The 19,413-nt window shown below is 38.9% G+C and overlaps 1 protein-coding gene across 1 annotated transcript; it reads left to right on the top strand.

The window, feature by feature from the left end:
* LOC109236119 (LRR receptor-like serine/threonine-protein kinase GSO1) lies at positions 2,858-5,938 on the top strand. The gene has a single exon (XM_019402339.1). It carries the CDS (start codon positions 2,858-2,860, stop codon positions 5,936-5,938), a length of 3,081 nt encoding a protein of 1,026 aa, XP_019257884.1.

Here is a 19,413-nt window from a genome sequence, read left to right as displayed (position 1 = left end):
TTGTATGTGAACAACTCTTTTGAAATATCTATATATGTGGACCCTTGGGGGACCCATTATATTACTGTGGAAACATGCTATGTTTCAGGAGTTATATAGCCATGTAAAATCTGCTTAGCATATTTTCTGGTTCTTGTTGATTTTTCTCTTTACAGTTTCGTGTTCCTAGATCTTTGTTATTCCATGTTGTGTCATTCTTACCAGTATTGTTAGTAGTATTCTTGTATTTCTTTTCTTATATCTTTGTTATTACACGTAGTGTCTTTGTTTTTTTCTTATTGTTGTTGTTGTTATTGTTGGTTGCTTCCTCTTTTGCGTTCCTTAAGCCGAAGTCTATCAGAAACAGCATCTCTACCTTCACAAAGTAGGGATAAGGTCTGTGTACACACTATCCTCCCCAGACCCCACTTGTGGGATTACACTGGGTTTATTGCTGTTGTGTTGTTGTTGATTTTTCTTTGAGAACACTGGTGTATGGCCAGCTTGTGCGGATCTCTACTATTTGATGGAGTACATGTTGCCTCCCACCCGCACAAATACCGGGTAACTTTGACCATCAAGACTTGGGAAATGGGAGAAAATCACTTAGAAATCATCTAGTCTTTGTTTCTCTATTGCAATTTGAGCCCTAGTCTCCCATCGTTTTTTATCCGTAATTATTTACCCAAAGTTATGTTTTAATAAGGCGAAATACATAAACGGCCCCTTCAAGTTGTCTTCAACGATCAGACAAACACCTCAACTGAGCCTATTTTCAATTAGACACCTCAAGCCTTCATAAAGTAAGTCAACTAAACACCCGACCTTGTCAGTCCACCTCGCGTGAAATACACTCTCGGATTTATATCAAATGAACGAATGGGAAAATGCCACGTGTAATTTTAATTAAAAAAATTGCCACCTAATATTTAACCCAAAAAGAAAAATGATAACTAAAAGAAGAAAGAAACAAGAATTCCTAGAACCACCGCCTGTCCTCCTCCTCCTCTCCGATTTCCTCTTTTTCTCCTTCACCATTTTCATTTTCACACCCTTTTTCTTGTTTTTTTTTCCCATCTCCTTCAGATCCCTTTCCTTCATTGAGCATTAACCAAAATCGGGTTTTTCTCAAATGGTCGAAACCTCCGCCCAACAGTCCTGTCATCTTCCTCCATCAGCCCCAACATGGGGTTTTGCTCAAAAACCAGATTCTACAACAACCCAAGACCTTTCATCCATCTTCCTTCCCCGCCACTCCTCTCTCCATTATTGACTACATCTTCTTTATTCTTCTCCTAAACACCGCTACTTTCACCATATCCCTCGCCGACGTCGCTAATGACCACAACATCCCTCGCGCCCAACTTCTTCTCTACATGAGCAATTTAGCTACTCTTTTACAAAGTCACATTGGTCTCTCCAAAGATGGCTTATTGCCTTTTCGCCGGTGGACGGTGAGTTGTTTGCTGGGTGGTACCGTGGCCGGAGTGACATTTTGGGTTGGTAGTTTGATGGACCGGTAGTGTGGAAGTTGGGGTAAATATTAGTTAGTAATTTAAGTCATTCATGCGCTGAAATTGGATTGAGAAACACACAATATGCCATGTCAGCATGATGTGTTTAGTTGACTTACTTTATGAAGGCTTGAGGTGTCTAATTGAAAATCGGCTCAGTTGAGGTGTTTGTCTGATCGTTGAGGACAACTTGAAGGGGCCGTTTATGTATTTCGCCTTTTAATAACGTTGATAATTTTACAACACCGTACCATACGCTACAAGTTTTGACATACACGCATGTGCCGAGAAACTAGTATATAAAAAAGGAGACTAGATTTAGTGCTTTTTGTTTTTTGATAAGTGATATTTCATTACTTTTTTTTAACCATGTATTCCTATTCCATTAGCCCGACTAATCAAATTTTGCGTCAGGTAGAGAACTAAAGACGGTAAAGCGCTCCTTGCCGAACGGTTCTCCGAGACCTTTGATCAAGGATGTAGTAGTTATTTATATGACTCACTTCTGAGTAATCTCCAGTCATCTATCATGTTTACTAATTATATATACAACATGGTATTGCATAAAAGGCATCTTAGAACTACACTTGCTTATAAGGGTGAAATAGAAGAACTAACAAAGTCAACAAAAATGATTGAGACACTTTTCATTTGTTGGATTGAAGAAGTAATTGCATTATATCATAAGAAGCAAAAGCTACTCACTTGTAAAAGGCATGGAAAATGACCACACACAGTTTTCAACACCAATGGCATATAAAATTATATTATATACTAAAAACAGATATATCAATTTTTTCAAACCTAGAAAAGATGTGACAGAGGACTTTGTCAAAGTAAACCACCTTCTCTTTAAACAATTTGATAATTACTGGTATTAACAGTGAAATGAAGACACCTTACAGACACTCTGTCCTTTTTCTCCCCCTATTAAATCAAGTTTCTGGAGAATTTTGATAAACATAAATTAAGTCATTGACCGTAGAATGCGAAACGGAGTCTTGGAGCAACGGTAAAGTTGTCTCTGTGTGACTTATAAGTCACGGGTTCAAGCTGTGGAAGCAGCCATCACTGCTTGCATTAGGGTATGTTGTCTACGTCATACCCCTTGGGGTGTGGCCTTTTCCTGGACCTTGTGTGAAAGCCGGATGCTTTCTGCACCTGGCTGCCCACCGTAGAATGCAATTTTTTTCAATTCATTAGTAAAAACCTAGACTAATTAATGCTGTTTTATTCATGAAGATTTTCTAAGAAAGAAACTTAAGAATAATATAGTTCAAGTGTTTAGCTAGACAATAAGCATTTAACTGCTATATAAATCTTACCACTTGACAACCTAGGATATTATTCATCATCTTGAAGCTATGTGGACCCTCAAAATTTTGCTTATATTTGCTACTTTATTTAATCATTTTTCCATCGTTTATGGCTGCCATGAAACTGAAAGAGCAGCTCTACTGAGCTTCAAATCAATGCTGGCTGATCCATCTGATCGGTTATCTTCATGGCAAGGCGGAAATTGTTGCAATTGGGAAGGAATCAAATGTTCAAGTTCAGGTCATGTTGTAGTTGTGAATCTCCGGAATCCTAATCCGGATGAAGTCATTATCAATGTCAATAAGGAAGTTGTTTCAAATTCTAACAATACATCCAATGCCCTCAATGGTACCATATCTCCATTGCTCTTTACTCTTAACCATATGCAATATCTTGACCTGAGTTTCAATAACTTCATGCTCTCAAAACTACCTGCTGAGATATCAAACTTAACTAAGTTGACTTATCTTAACCTCTCAAATGCCATGTTTCAAGATTCCATCTCCACACAATTTTCAAACCTCACATCTCTAAGGTCGCTTGATCTTTCGTGTGCTAATTTAGTAATTGATTTATCTTCTATTACTATTAGCTTGACATTACCACCAAAGTTGGATTTTGGCTCACTGTTGTCTTTTATCAGCTATGGTCGATTGTTTAGTCCAAATCTAAGGTGGTTAGAAGGACTCCGAGGCCTCAGATATCTTGTATTGGCAGGTGTTGATCTATCAAAAGCCTCCGAATCATTTCATTGGGCTAAACCAATATCAAGCCTTTCAAATCTCAAGTCACTTCAATTGTCCTACTGCAAAATTTCAGGAAGAATTCCGACAGGGCTATTACTTAACCTTACTAATCTTTCTACTCTAGAAATGAGTTCTAACGCTCTAACATCCTCGATACCTGATCTGCTATCGAACCTCACAACCCTCTCAACTCTTGATTTTAGCTCCAATGATTTAGATGGTCATATCCCTTACCTTCCTCAACTTGAGGAACTTTATGTTGCTAGTAATCCTGCTATGATCATCAATCTTGTTTCAATGTTTTCAGTCCCATGGTCAAAGTTGACATTTCTTGACATAAGTCTCACATGGGTAGGTGGAACGATTCCTCCTTCGTTAAGCAACTCAACTTCATTGACCTTTTTCCGAGCTGATGGATGCTCTATCCAAGGGTCGATACCTTCTTCCATCACAAACCTTAAGAAATTAAGTGTACTGATGCTCAATGACAACAATATCACAGGCCAACTTCCTGTAACCATGTCCAGTTTAATAGGTCTTCAATACTTATCTCTGTTCCAGAATAGTTTACAAGGGCAAATTCCAATTTCAATTTGTCAAATCCCCTCCCTTGAGTACCTGAATTTAGAATGGAATGAGCTAACAGGACGGTTTCCCTCGTGCATACTTCAGCTTCCTAAGCTTTCATATCTTTATATTCAGATGAATAAGCTGAAAGGCAATATGCCATTTTCTTTGTTCCAAAAGTCAAAATTGGATCAAATTAGTATAGGAGCTAGTGGATTGTCATTGGAAATTGACGATCAAGATCAACCCTTTGTGCAAACATTTCAGCCCGAGATTTTAGAATTTACATCTTGCAACATGAGAGGAGAAATCCCAGATTTCTTCTCAAATTTGACGAACCTCACAATCTTGAATTTGGCGAACAACAGCCTATCAGGAGCCATACCATACTGGTTATTCAATCTCCCTGCCCTATCTGTTCTAGATTTATGTATGAATAACTTTGAGGGAGTTATACCTCCAACGATTCAGCTGAAATCTTCTCCTTTTCCAACAATAATAAATTTGGCCAGCAACAACCTTCAAGGTCCAATTCCCTCTCAGCTCGAGAATGTTAATGTCATCGATTTGTCACTTAACAACTTCATAGGGTTAATACCAACACAGATAGGAGAAGTTCCCGGTATCAGGTCCATTTCCTTATCCGGAAACAAAATTCATGGTCCAATACCTGAATCATTTTGCCAAGCAACTAATATTCTCCAGGTTCTTGATCTCTCCAATAATAGCTTGTCAGGCGCCATTCAACGTAATCTTGGAAACTGCAAGTCTCTCATTTACCTTAATCTTGGACAAAACAAGCTCAGTGGAAGTATTCCAAAAGAACTTGAACGTGTTACAAGCCTTCGTTATCTGGACCTGAATGGGAATAAGTTTGAAGGATCTTTCCCAACAGTCATTGAAAACTTTCAGGATTTGGAGATTCTGAACTTGGCAGGCAATAAATTTGAAGGAAGGATACCAAAGTTCATCGGTAACCTACACCACCTCCGTATCCTCGTGCTTGCATCAAACTCTTTCAGTGAATCTATCCCAGAAGGGCTAATGAAGTTAGAAAATCTACAATATATTGGTTTTTCAAGGAATAATCTATCTGGCCCCATTCCTGAGAATCTTGATGGCTTGAAAACGATGATGAAAAGACAAAACGAGGCGACCATCTTAGGTTATGTTTACTCCCTTAAATTCACTGGTGCTCAACTAGAAATAGTCACCAAAGGACAGACACAATTGCTTGAGTCAGTGTATTCCTACAACACTGGATTCGACATCTCAGGCAATGCTCTCACTGGTAAAATCCCTGAGAAAATTGGCCTTTTAAGTGGAGTTCCATTGCTGAATCTCTCACACAATAATCTTACAGGGGTGATCCCAAAGACTATTGGTGACATGATTTCCCTCGAGTCGTTGGATCTCAGCTATAACCAATTAACAGGTGAAATTCCAGAGACATTAACACTGTTAGATTTCCTTCAGGATCTCAACTTGTCTTATAACAATTTGAGGGGAAGGATTCCAAGCGGTCCGCATTTTGACACTTTGTATCAAGATGGAACAGCATATATTGGAAACAAATACTTATGTGATGCACCTGGTGGGATGAATTGCAGTAACAATGGTCCCTCTATCACTGAAACTGCAGAGAAGAAATATGATCAAGAAAATGTCCTTTTTGTTGTAGTTATATTCTTGGGCTTTGTAACAGGAATTTCTGGAGTATTTCTACTCTTATATTTGATAGATGACAATTGGAGGAAGAGGTACTGGAGAGCAGTAGACAGGATTGTGTTGAAAATAGTTAGCAGTGAATCATGATATATTCACTTTTGTTCTGTTTGAAGTATAAGAAAATTTAGTATCTGTATAAAATTCCATAGTACTTGTGCAATGTTTGGTTTCCACCATAAAATCTGCATAACTTATAATACAGGAGTTGTTCGTGCAGCCAGAGGCGGAGCCATAATTTGAAGCTTGTGGATTCGTGATTCTAGTTCGTTTATGTTACTGGGTTCTAAATTAACAATTTATACATATTTAGTGAATTTTTTAAGCCAAATACATAGGTTTGGACTAAAGTTACTAGGTTCGGCCGTACCCGAAGGAGATGAGATGGAACTCGGTAAAATCATACAAGTTTTATCTTTCAATAGATCATAGTATTTTTTTTTACCAACATGTACAAGTCAAGTAACATCTATATATTAACTAAAACATTCTTGAGGCAAAGGAAGCTAAAAGTTGGTATCATTTCATTTTTGGTCGATAGTGATGATAAAGGAAGTACATCATTTGCAACTACAAAAATATAGGACTTGGTAATAGCTCTTATATTGAGATTAAACTAAGTATAGCCCAGAGGCGTATCTAGGATTTTTAGTACATGGGTGCACTGCTAAAAAAGAGGAGGAAAAAATATATTAAGTGGGAATTTGTCCCTATTCCTCCTAGTAACTAACTCAACCTTCAACCAAGTGCACCATTCAACCTTCTTGGAGCATGGGTGACAATAGTTAATATTATATCAATTTTAAAAAATATATACATAAAATATCTAATTTTGTAGCGATACCATGAGTTCACGTGCCCATGTTTATGCCTATAGATCAGCCCCTGGTATAGCCTACTGATTACCAGTTACTATATGAAAATGGCAGTTGGATAAGCTGGTCCCAAAGAGTCTGATTCTGGTATCTAAAAATCCATAGGATCAGAAGAATATAGTCACACCCATTCTGGGTAACCCTTCTCGCCATGGCCTCCTTGTTGGGATCGAAATAACATGGTGCATGCGGAAACTAACAATACAAAGCTTGGTAGACGATAAAACAGGCGACAAAAGAAGAATATACTAAACTAAGCATAATAGTTTATAATGGTTTGGTCAATTGATCTACATATGATAAAACTAATATAAAAGAGTAAAAACTATCGAGAGAAAAATCTCCCCCTAAACAAAACTCTTTAATGACTACATTGTGAATATTTTTTTGTGCTCTTGTGAGAAGCAGAGATCCTTAATTTATAGATGTGCAAAACTTGTCTTTCAAGAAAAGATAAGACATATTAAGTAGATTTAATCCTTTTAGGAGTCTTTTTCCATTACTTCAAGAAAGAGAGTCCTAATAGATTAGAAATTCAGGGCAAAATCCTTACACTCCTGCCACCGGAGAGCATTCCAGGCATAAGTATTAGTTTTTTTTTTAAGTTACTGGATTCTAAATTAATAATTTATTTTTTAATAAACTTCTTTAGGCAAATACATAATTTAGATCAAAGTTACTGAGTTTAGCCAAACCTATAATAGCATGCTAGCTTCGTCCCTGGCTGCCTTGCGTCATGAGCCTTGTGTTCAGGGCCCTAACAGTACAAGAACAACACCAATTTGGCCAAACGTTAATATGTCGCTGACCGGATGGGCGACCTACGGTTATAACGGTTAAGTTGGGGATTTTCTAAATATATCGCTGAAAAAGAAGCAATTAATGGAGATTTTTGGTAGTTTTCTTCCATTAAATGCAAGCAGTAACATCCAACCACTTGGAGATTTATAGATTATTCAATACTCCCTCCGGTTCACAATAAGTGACCAGTTTCCTTTTAGCACGCATATTAAGAAAATGCTAAATCCTATACAAAAATACCTAGTATGACTAAACTACCCTTATTAAATATTGGTCACATAGTTATAGTGAGGAGTGAGAAAACTTTTTAGGGATATGCACATAAGGGTAAAAGAGTAAAAACAAATTGAATTTTTTCTTGATTACATAACTGGACACTTATTTTGGACCAAAATGGAAAAGTAAACTGGTCACTTATTGTGTACCGGAGGGAGTAGTCTTTAAGAAAGCTCAAGAACATCAAAGTCTTGAAACCCAGGGTTTTTTTTGGTTTCCCATCCGGTGTCCGGTACCCACATTGGGGCCCGACTAAATCCGGATTCGCGCCGGGAAGTCCCACATTGGGGGGTAAAGCGCTCCCTAACAAAGGCGACTCCATACCCAGGGGCTCGAACTCGAGACCTCTGATTAAGGATGAAGGAGTACTTACCACTCCACCACAACCCTTGTTGGTGAACCCAGGGTTTGCTACAGAGATAACCCCACTTCTTCATTTTTGTATATTGTGTTTTATTAAGCTTGTATAATATAATTATGGAAGAAAAATTGGGTTTAAGCTATAGATTAGAGGAACCATAGAAATGGGTCTTGAAAATGATGATTTTAAAGTAAGAGATGTGAATAGTGAGATGTTGATACAAATGGATTTTTTCGGTATTTCTAATTTGATATTTGGGAAAGTGGGTGACTTTGTATACAATACTTGAATGATATAATTGGTGTAACTTTGAGTTGTTGTTGATAAATAAACATCGTATTGTGACTTCGCGTGATAATTAAGCAAAGTTGAGTAACTTTGCCATCACAAAAAATAATTTAGCAACTTTGATGCAATAAAGTAAATAAAATTATTTATAAAATTAGTCAATCTATGATAGATGTATGCTTTTACAATATGGTTTGTCTCAATCTTCTAAATCTCCGGGTGGCTAGAATGAAAATATACCTATACATGTCGTTTGGTTGTGGCGTTGGATCAATTAATGTATATCCCAAATAAAATCTTGTATGTTAAGAAATTTAGCTCAACGTAATAATATAAAACAAGAAAATAGATAATAATATAGAGAGCAAGAGAGAAGAGATTTTTATTTCTTCCATATATTCAAGTGTGTATAATGTGATGTCCAAACCCTTTATTTATAGGATGACATTGAAGTATACAAATGGACATAAACATGGTATTAACTATTGAGAACATGGGGGAAGATCATGGGGAGGTTATGGAGGTGTGGGAGTTACTATTAAGTGTTTGTCCAGATTTTCTTACCATAATTGGTTTTCCTATCTCATGAAGGAAAGAACAACATATTTACCATAATTGGATTTTTTCTTTTCCTAAAAGGAAAATATAATTCTTCCATATTTTGCTAGTCCCTTTTCTAGTAGGAAAAGGTTTGGAGTTCTATAAATTGAGTATCCTTCCTTCTCATTCAGTAGCATCCACAATGTAGTCATAGGGGGCTTGAGAGTCTTATTTAGAGGGAGAACTTTACAGGACAAGTGTTAGTGTGTCACTGTGTTTGGCTCTTCGTGAGGTTGTTCTCTCGATATTTTGTACTCTCTTTTATATAGTGGATTGCTCATCTCCTCCGTGGATGTAGGTCAGTTGACCGATGTCACGACCCGGATTTTCCACCCTCAGGAGTCGTGATGGCGCCTACTAATAGGAGCTAGGCAAGCCAATTAATTTAACACTTCTCTCAACATCATTAACAGTATAAAGAAGAACGAGGCAATTAATATAAAAGCGGAAGTCTCGAAACATAAATAACAGAAACCAAGTGCGGAAATTCAAATACACCTCTACCCAGATCTGGTGTCACTAACTCACGAACTTCTACTGAATGCTAAATACAAAGTCTGAATAAGAATACAGTACTGTCTGATCCGATACAAGGTAAATCAAACGAAAGACAGAGATAAGAGAGATTCCGGGCCATGCGGACGCCAGCAAGGCTACCTCGGAAATCTCCGGACTAAAGTAAGCTCCCAACGCTCCTACTACTGAGGTCCAAAAGCTGCTCCGGTACCGCAATCTGTGCAAAAAGCACAGAAGTGTAGCATCAGCACAACCGACCCCATGTGCTGGTAAGTGCCTGGCCTAACCCCGGCGAAGTAGTGACGAGGCTAGACAGGACGTACCAAAAACAACCTGTGCAGATATATATATACAAAGGCAACAGAAATAACAACAGAGAATATCAACTAAAAAGGGGAAGGGGGCATGCTCGGGGAAAAATACAGCGAATACAGATCAACGGATATAACGACGAAACTATCTCAATACCATAGCTCATATATAAGTGGTCGGCGCGCCACACGATCCCATTTCTTAATTCATAAGTGGATGGTGTGCCACACGATCCCATTTCATAATATATAAGTGGTCGGCGTGCCACACGATCCCATTTCATAATATATATATATAAGTGGACGGCGTGCCACACGATCCCATATCATAGTTCAAAATATTTGGTTTTGTAAAGAAGGCCCCATTAGGGGAATTCGACAACATAACACTTTAACCCGGCAAGGGTACATCTAACAACCCAAATATCCCGGCAAGGGAGAGTACATAATAATAGTCTACACGTCCCGGCAAGGGAATAATCACAACACATCCTCTTTTAAATCACTTCTTTCTCAACTATCACATTCTTGTTCGAGCCAACGCTCCAAAATATACCAATCACAATTCTTCCTCAACCGTTCGCATTATATGAAATTTATCAATTAAACAAGGAAGTTGTGTCACATCATTCGAATTAAAAGCAATTAAGACTCACGGTCATGCTAGACTCCGGTGCATAGACAACCGTCACCATGCCTATACACCGTACTCCACATTTAGCAAGTAGCAAATAACATCCTAATCCTATTCCCTCAAGCCAAAGTTAGAACAAACACTTACCTCGGTCCAAGAATAGCAATCAACTCTCTAATACCGCCTTTCCTCTACAATCCAACTCCGAAACCATGATATCTAGGCATAATTAGTTCAATAATATCAATAAGGGCTCAAAAATATAATCTCATAGCCTAGAAATGAAATTCCTATCATTCTTCCAAAACACCAAAATTCGACACCGGTCCCACATGGTCCAAACACGAGGCTCGGACCAAAACCCAATCACCCATAACCCCACGAGTTCAAATATATAATTTATTTCAAGATTCGATCCCAAATTGAGGTTGAATCACCCAAAATCCCCAAAGCCCTAACTCTACCCAAAACCCCCATTTTCTACTTTGATTTCAAGGTTTAGGGCTAGGAATTTAGTAATTAATAAAGGAAATTGAAGAAAACAAGTTGAACAATGCTTACCCAAGAAGTTTTGATGAAAGGGAGCTTCAATGGATCCTAAGTGCTTTGAGAAGAAAGAAGTTCGTGTATTTTTATGAAAATCCCGAGCTACTGTTCTGTTTTTAACTTAAAAATTCGCTGGGCAAAATTGCCCTTCGCGTTCGCGGGAGAGGGGTCGCGTTCGCGAAGGGTAAACTGGGTAGGCTATCGCGATCCCGTGGAGAGAGACGCGAACGCGTAGAAGGAAATTGCTGGGGTCCAGGAACTGTTCTATGCGAACGCGTGGGATTTCACGCGAACGCGATGAAGGAGTTCTGTAGAGCTACGCGATCGCGAGGGTACAAACGCGAACGCGAAGGGGAAAAGGAGACTCAGCCCTCAGGGTCAAATAACCCTACACGAACGCGGGGCTGGAACGCAATCGCAAAGAAAGAGGGAGTAAGGCATCGCGAACGCGGGATGAAGACGCGAAGAGGAAATGGGCTCTGCAACAGCTGAAGCAAAATCTGCTATTTTTCTAAGTGTAAAAACACCCCGAACCACCTCCAATTCACTCCCGAGCCCTCGGGGCTCCTAACCAATCACACACACTAACTCAATAACATCCTACGAACTTATCCGGGCGATCAAATCGCCAAAATAACATAAAAAATCATTGAACCAAGCCTCAAGATCATCATTTTCATTTCAAACTTCATAACTTCAAATTTTAGATATTTAGATCCGAAACACGTCAAATGACATCCGATTTCGACCAAACTTTACAGAAAGCGCTTAACACATATTTAAGACTTGTACCAGGCGTCGGAACCAAAATACGAGCCCGATACCATAGTCTTTTAATCAATTTTCATTTCCATTTTCCTTAATAATTTCAGAAAAACAATTTCACAGAAAAATTCATTTCTCGGGCTCTCGACCTCGAAATTCGACTCCGGGCATATGCCCGAGTCTCATATTTTTCTACGGACCCTCCGGGACCGTCAAATCACGGGTCCGGATCCATTTACCAAAAATATTGACCAAAGTCAACTTTAATCATTTTAAAGCCACATTTTGAAATTTTTCACAAAATTTAACATATAAGCTTTCCGGCTACGCGCCCGGACTGCGAACGCAAATCGAGGCAAGCAGAAATGAGGTTTTCAAGGTCTCGGAAGCACGGAAAAGAGAGAAATCCGGTGATGACCCTTTGGGTCGTCACAACCGAACCACGTTAAATGTTTGTGTCTCTTTTGGTAGATTTCTCTTTTGATGTCTGATTTATCGTCGTTCAAGTGTTGCTTACTAACTTCCGCATGGCACCTGATTTTTTTCGGTCCTAACAATTATAACTATAATGGTGAGAAGTAGTGAGGGTAATCTATATAATGGAGAATAGTAGTGGGATTTATATTTGATTAGTGAACATTCATATAATATGTATTTCAAAGCATTGTATAATATAATAGTATGTTGGCTGCATAAGGAAAAATTAAAATTAATCGCCGCATAACTAATGCATCATTTGGTTGGGGTATTGAATAACAGTTGTACAAGTTATATGGAAACTACTGTATTATTTTATGCCAAATAAAATGTCGAACAAGAATACATCTATTAGAAACGGGAAATTAATATTCTCTGGCTTTAAAAAAAAAAAATAAAGAGAAAAAGAATATTGATGGTTGCTCCGGCAGCCAAACCTTTAAAGTGAAAATTGAACTCAAAGACTGCTGTCATATATATCACGACCCACGGTTTACTATTTTTGTTTGACTCAAAAGTTGTTTAACACTTTTTAAGTAAATCAATCAATATAGATGAAGGGATAAATCGTAGTCGAAGATAATAAACCCTAAGATGATCTTGACAATTGGTTCAGATAACCAAAAATACAAATCGGAGAGGGAGAGAATAAGGCTGTATTCTGGGCCGGGGCCGGGCCTAAACGGGCCAGACGGGCCGGGCCAAACGGTCCCGGGCTTAGGCGGGCCGATCAGGCTTCACGGTCCCAATGGGTGGAACCGGCCCACGATGGTCCTAAGCCCACATGGTCTCGGGCTAAAAGGGCCGGGCCCACGGGCCTAAACGGGCCTAACGGGCTTTTTCATTCCGGGCTATTTTATTTTTTAATTTTTTTATCTAAAGCAATTTTTTGTAAACTATATATGTATATACTAATATAAATTGCTTATATATAGCTATATAAATATATGTAGTATATATAATATATATTAAAGTTTGCATTTAAAAAGTAAATTAACAAAAAAATAGTAAAACTAAATTTTCATGCATAATAAATTAATAATACTTCAAATTAATCTAACAAACTAAAACATTAAGCATAAATACTTCCTAATAATTTTAAAATTAACACACAATTGTCGAAAAATCTTAAATACGAATTTCCGGATGACGCTCAAGACAATACTTTATAAGCCTCTTAAATCTGCTGTGCCAGACCCTGAACGAAATTTTAAGACTTGACCACCAGTTCTTGCACTTTATTTCTGACCTCTTCATTTTCTTCTAGCAACTCAAAGTGTTGCCAAACAAATGAGGCGCACTCTTTCCGTACGAGGCATGATTTATAACTTGAGGATTTTGAGATTGAGAATTTGAGATTGAGACTGAAGTCTTGAAAAATTGAGAATGAGAGAATGAGAGAAATTTGAAAAAGTGTTAAGTATATTTTATATATTAGTATATATATATATATATAAATATATATATATATATATATATATATTAATATATATATATATATATATATATATATATATATATATATATATTATATATAGTATGTTATGTATATATACTTTCCTTGTATATATTTCTTGTAAATATAATTATAGCTTATATAGAATTGTAGTTAAATCTTTCTAAAGAGTCAAATTTAAAGACAAAAAAATATTCCAAAGAGATATTCAAGGGAATGTCTTATATTTTTATTACAGACATTAAACAAAAATGGCAATATCTTTCTTAGTCTTCCTCCCCCAATGGAATGAGCAAACAAGTGCCTAATACACCATTAAAAGAAAAAACTAAAGAAGATGTGCCAAAGTACAAAGTTATACCATAATCTACATAGTATCTCTAATAAATTTCATAAATCCTTCAAGGTTCGGAGGAGGTTCGTTGGTGGTGGAGAAAAGAAGCTTGTTCATCACCATTCCGGGCGAAGCAGCATCCTCCCCGCAAGTTCCGCTATCATTTCTTCATAAGCTTCGTCTATCTCCGGTTGTGATTCTGCAATTCCAAAATTTCTTCTTTCCGAGCGGATCCATCTCTGAATAGTACTGATTTTTCCAAGTTCTCCTCATAGACGCTCTATGATCACCTATTTTGAAGTCTTGCTTGACTGAAAGCGCTCTCTTATGCCACTATTGAAGCTTGAATACATAAAATATCCCGAGCCATCCTTGCAAAGAACCGAAAATGTTTGTCTCTTGCCTTCCACCATTCCAAAAGATCAAAGTGCCGTTGGATTCTCCTTTTCAAGGCCCTGCGACAAATAAACTTGAAGCTCATTTAGATGTGAAGTATCCTAATATTATCAACTTGAGAACCCCTAAACTCCGTCAAGAACTAAGTGCTTTAGGCCGCGCAGGTTTTTTAGACGATTGTGGAACTAGACGAAGTGAAAGTTGGAACATTTGGGCGTAGCATTATCTAAGGCTTGTTGATAAGCATTAATAAATTGTTTGAGCATTTATTTTAATTGAGGCTTTTGCCTCTGCAAGTGTAGAAAACTCCTCTTTTGAAAAATCTAAACGCTTATAAATATTTGTATACCAAAAGTGAGGACTCCTAATTTCATTGTAGGATTTAACATGGCAGCAACACCATAAATAGGGGGATAGGGAAAAAATATTTTTTAAACTTTTCTTTTCATTACATTTATAGCAAGTTGATAAATTTCCCCAACCCTCTGAAAAATCAACAAACAAATCACATAGTGTCCGCATATTAAACTAAACAGTTGAAATAGTAGGATAATATTGCCCAGACAATTCATTTGTATCTTGATGAAATTGGTGTAAAAAATCTATAAGAATTTTTACATTATTCCCAATCTTGATTTGTAAGGATTTCATCATCATCCTCACCAACACGAGCTTTAAACGTTGCATTAATTGGGTTTCTATATTCATATGCAACTACTAAACTTTCGTACATATAATTCCATCTAGTCGGACAAGCTTTAGGAACCTTTTCTTTCTCTAAGGCCAAATTCATCACATTTTAAAATATTCTCTAAGTCTACTTCTACGGTTTGATAAAAAGCCAATTAAGAGCCATTTTAACCTTTTCAAATTTCTAAATTTAAAAATTCTCATACGATCACTCACCGAACGATTAAATGGTAAATATGACAAACACATCTAACATGGAAATAATTACTAAATGCAAGATTTAGTGTTGTTGTAAGCAAGCCTATAGCATTAGTGTTACTGGAAGCATTATCCATAGAAATTGCCATTATTTTATCTCTAATGCAAAAATTTCTACAAATATCTGCAACAGTGTTAGCAATAAACTTACCTGTGTGACGTGAATTAATTATTCTATAAGCAATAATGCGTTTTTGCATTATCCACTCCTCATCTATCCAATGACTTGTAACAGTTAGATAATCACAATCATTATTACTTCTACCAATATCAGTAGTAATAGCAATCCGACAATTTATATGAGTAAATAAATACCGCAAATATTGTTCATATTCATGTTTATATTTATAAATATCGCTCTTTACGGTTGCGCGAGGCCAACCTTTATAAGTAGGATTAAAAACTTTTCTAATATAATGCACAAAGTTAGGGTTAGAAGGAAAACTATAGGGTAAGCACATAACGGTAACCATCTTTGCTAATTCTTCACGATCTTTATTTGGATCGTAATATAAAATACCACCGGTCACAGTGTTAATTCCTGGTTGAACTAGATTTGAACCTGTACTAGGGTTAACCGTAGTATCTACACTTGTCCCCTCTAGCTGCGCTTTCATTTGAAAAAATTTAGCTTTATCTCTAGGGTGTATTTTTATGTGCCTAGTCAAACTACCCGTACCGCTACGGTCTCCAGTAAATTTATGCGCCAGCAAACTCCCACAAGTTTTACACTTAGCCTTATTTTGTTCTCTTAATTGAGTAAAAAAATTCCAAACAAGTGATGTTTCGGGGCGTTTAGAAGGTTGTCTATTAAAAGTAGGGGTTTCTACAGATGGGTCAGGCGGGACATCAGTTGGGTTATTAACAGGACTAGTAGGTGTATCATCTAAATCCGGTTGGATTTCATCTACATCATCATTTTCAGCATCATTTTCAAAAATAGTTTCATTAGGATAAAGAGCATTCATAACTTCATCATTTAATTGTTGACCTGGTGCAACATCATGGCAAAATTCATTATCGGAAAATTGAAAACAAGGGTTATCACTATCAAGAATAATAGGTGCAGGAGGACGGGTAACAGGTCTGGGTCGGGGAGCCGGGGGAAGGGTAGTAGCTTGGCGACTATATTCACCAATTTTAGATTTTCCCTTACCACCAAACATTTTTTTCAAATAAAATGCCATATTAATTATAATTATGCAAAGTAAAACAAACAAAAATATATTCTTAAAACTTAAGAGTTGGAACGAGTTTACCGAATTGAGGAACAACTTCTTGAAAATTGAAAATCGTTGCAGACTTGAAGACTTGAATACTTCAATTCACCAACTTCACAATTTTTCACGAAATTGCCTTAATAAAGTAAGCAACTATAGAAGAGAATTAGATACAGATTGAGAGAGATTGATGAATTTGTGAGTAAAAATGAAAGAATGAGGGGATATTTATAGTTGAGAATTGGAAAAAAGTGTAATTATATAAAGTTTGGGGGCCAAATGGCTATTTTTTAAAGTCCCAAACGGCTCTTTTTTTATGGCCAACGACTAGATTTTAAAATCTGACCGTTGGTCATTTTTTTTAAAAAAAATTTATTTATTTTTTAAATTATAGCCGTTGAGGCCCGTTTGGCCCGTTAGGCCCGGTTGAACCGGCCCAGGCCCGCCTGCCGGTCCCGGGCTTAGCGGTCCCGGGCTCGTGGCTAATTGTTCAAGACCGGCCCGCTACGGGCTTATAGTACCATTTTGGACCGGCCCACTGAGACCGGCCCATTAGGCCAGTCTGGCCTGCGGTCCCGGGCCGGTTCCGGGCTGGGCCCGGCCCACAGTGGAGCCTTAGGAGAGAATGTGATAATCTTCAAGAGATAAGAGAGAGAGACAATGTTAGAGAGATAAGAGAGAGAGAATGTATTTCCAATAATCAATCCCCACTTTTACAAGGCTCGGACCCCTCTTTATATAATAGAAGATCCTTACTTGAATATTAAAAGACAGAAAATAAAGTACATGCTATAGAGGGACCGACGTGATCATGAAGTCGTCCCTCTTATTACTCTTAGGTCGTCCTTCTAGCCGGACTCACATATATTCGGTCGGTCGTGCTGGCTTAGGGACGTGGTCGGTCAAATTCGACCCCATACAGTTAGTCCCTCCGCTCGTCAGGGTCGCAGCGAATGCGTCCTCGATGGGCAAAATTGGTACCTCCGTTCTGGGAGAGTTTGACTTTGTCAATGACTTGTGACGTGACAGGCAGGAGGCAGTAATCATGACTGTCAGAGCGTCGAAGCGAAACGCCTTTCCCCGTGTGACGTCAACGTTCGTATGCGTCATCATTACGCGTATTCTCGAGGCAGGAAATCAAAAGTTTTTGGCGCCTGGTTTCCCGTGCCGATTCGACGTTTGCCTCCTCGATTCTGGCGCCACCCAACCCTATAAATAGGAGAAGGGTTTAACCTGATTCAAACTTTGGTCATTTGCAAGAGCATTCCAGCCCTTCAGTGTATATTTCACATTCTGGTGCGTTTTCCTTCGATCGAAACTCTCCTTTTTTCTTTGTTGGGTTGTGCACAACTTTTTCTTCACCGAGACCATGCCTAAACCTTGCCGAAGCAACGAGAGGGTCCGGGCGGCTGCCCCATTGAACGTGCCGCCATCTTCCGATGGTGGAGAAGTGGAGGGGGAAGAGGACGTCAGTCCTCTTACTGTGGAGGCATTATTTCCAAAGCATATCTTATCTCGAAGTGATTTCAGTAAGGACTCTCCCATACCGGCTCCAGAGTTTTCCGAGTCGTTACAGAATCACTTGGATGACCTCCGTGTGAAATACGGCATACCCGCCCACGTAGAGATGGTTACGGCGGGGAGGGATCACGTGGATGTTCATAGGCCAGGGTATTGTGCCTTTTATGAATACCCCTTTTCGATTGGTTACAACCTCCCTCTTTTCCCTTTGGCGGAGGAGTTCTGTCGGTTCTATAACGTGTGTCCGGCTCAACTTACGCCATATACTCTGAAGGTGCTTCGGCTGCTAACCAAGTACGCGGAGTTGGCGGGATGTGAAGTCACGGTCCATCACCTCCTACAACTTTTCAGTGCATGCTATCTAAGAGGGACCATGGTGCATTTGAGAGGCCGTGGTACGAAAGGATTGGTGGTCAAAACCGACGACCGAGCGAGTTGTGGGTTCTGGCACAAATATTTTTTCATTAGGACCGAGCACGTGGTCTCTAATCCTGCCGGGTTCCCAGAGAGGTGGAACTCGAAACGTAAGTATTTGCAGTTTGTCAAATTCCGTGTTACCCGTGATTGTCGCAATTCTAACCTTTGTATTGCAGCTATGGCTCACCCGTCCCATTGCTAACCTTAGGAGATGGGTTATCGGCTTGCTTCCCTACGCGGAAGAGACCCGTAATTGGCCTGCCTTCATGCAGCGTTACGGCCCAAAAGTCTCTTCAGGTAGATTTCCGATTTTTGCTTTGTAAATTCTGCAACCCTGCTCACTTATTTTATGGTGACAGGTCGAGGCGCTTCTAGGAAGAGGGCGCCAGTCCCCGCTCTCCAGCGATTCGACGTTGCTTCGGACGCTCATGATATACTGATTGAGTCTGTTCGAGAGGATCTCCCTCCAGCTCCTTTACAGGGGGCTACATCTACGACCATGATTATGTGGGAGTCGGCATCGCTGGTGCCGGCTCTGCAACCCGTGGATGAACCCTCCGATGGCGAGGAATCGTTAGAAAGAAAACAGAGGAGGCTCGAGAAGGGCAAGGGGGTGGCCACCGAAGCCGAAGGAAGTGAGGTGCCTCGGCCGACGCACAGACCATTCATGGCCGACGCCATTCTATCTGGGAGGTCGGCTCAACAAAGGAGTGCCGCTCCTAGTGCTAGTATTGCGTGTGCCGCTGAGGGAGGGTCATCGACCAACATCGAAGGACCTGGCGAGGAAGCGGAGAAATCGGACTCTGACATCGCTCAGGAGGAT

This window comes from Nicotiana attenuata, chromosome 1, assembly GCF_001879085.1.
Source record: "Nicotiana attenuata strain UT chromosome 1, NIATTr2, whole genome shotgun sequence".
Taxonomy (NCBI): domain Eukaryota; kingdom Viridiplantae; phylum Streptophyta; class Magnoliopsida; order Solanales; family Solanaceae; genus Nicotiana; species Nicotiana attenuata.
This window is presented reverse-complemented; position numbering and strand designations above follow the sequence as displayed.

Coding starts and splice junctions, on each gene's coding strand:
- LOC109236119 (XM_019402339.1), top strand. CDS start 2,858: ATGTGGACCCTCAAAATTTTGCTTATATTTGCTACTTTATTTAATCAT.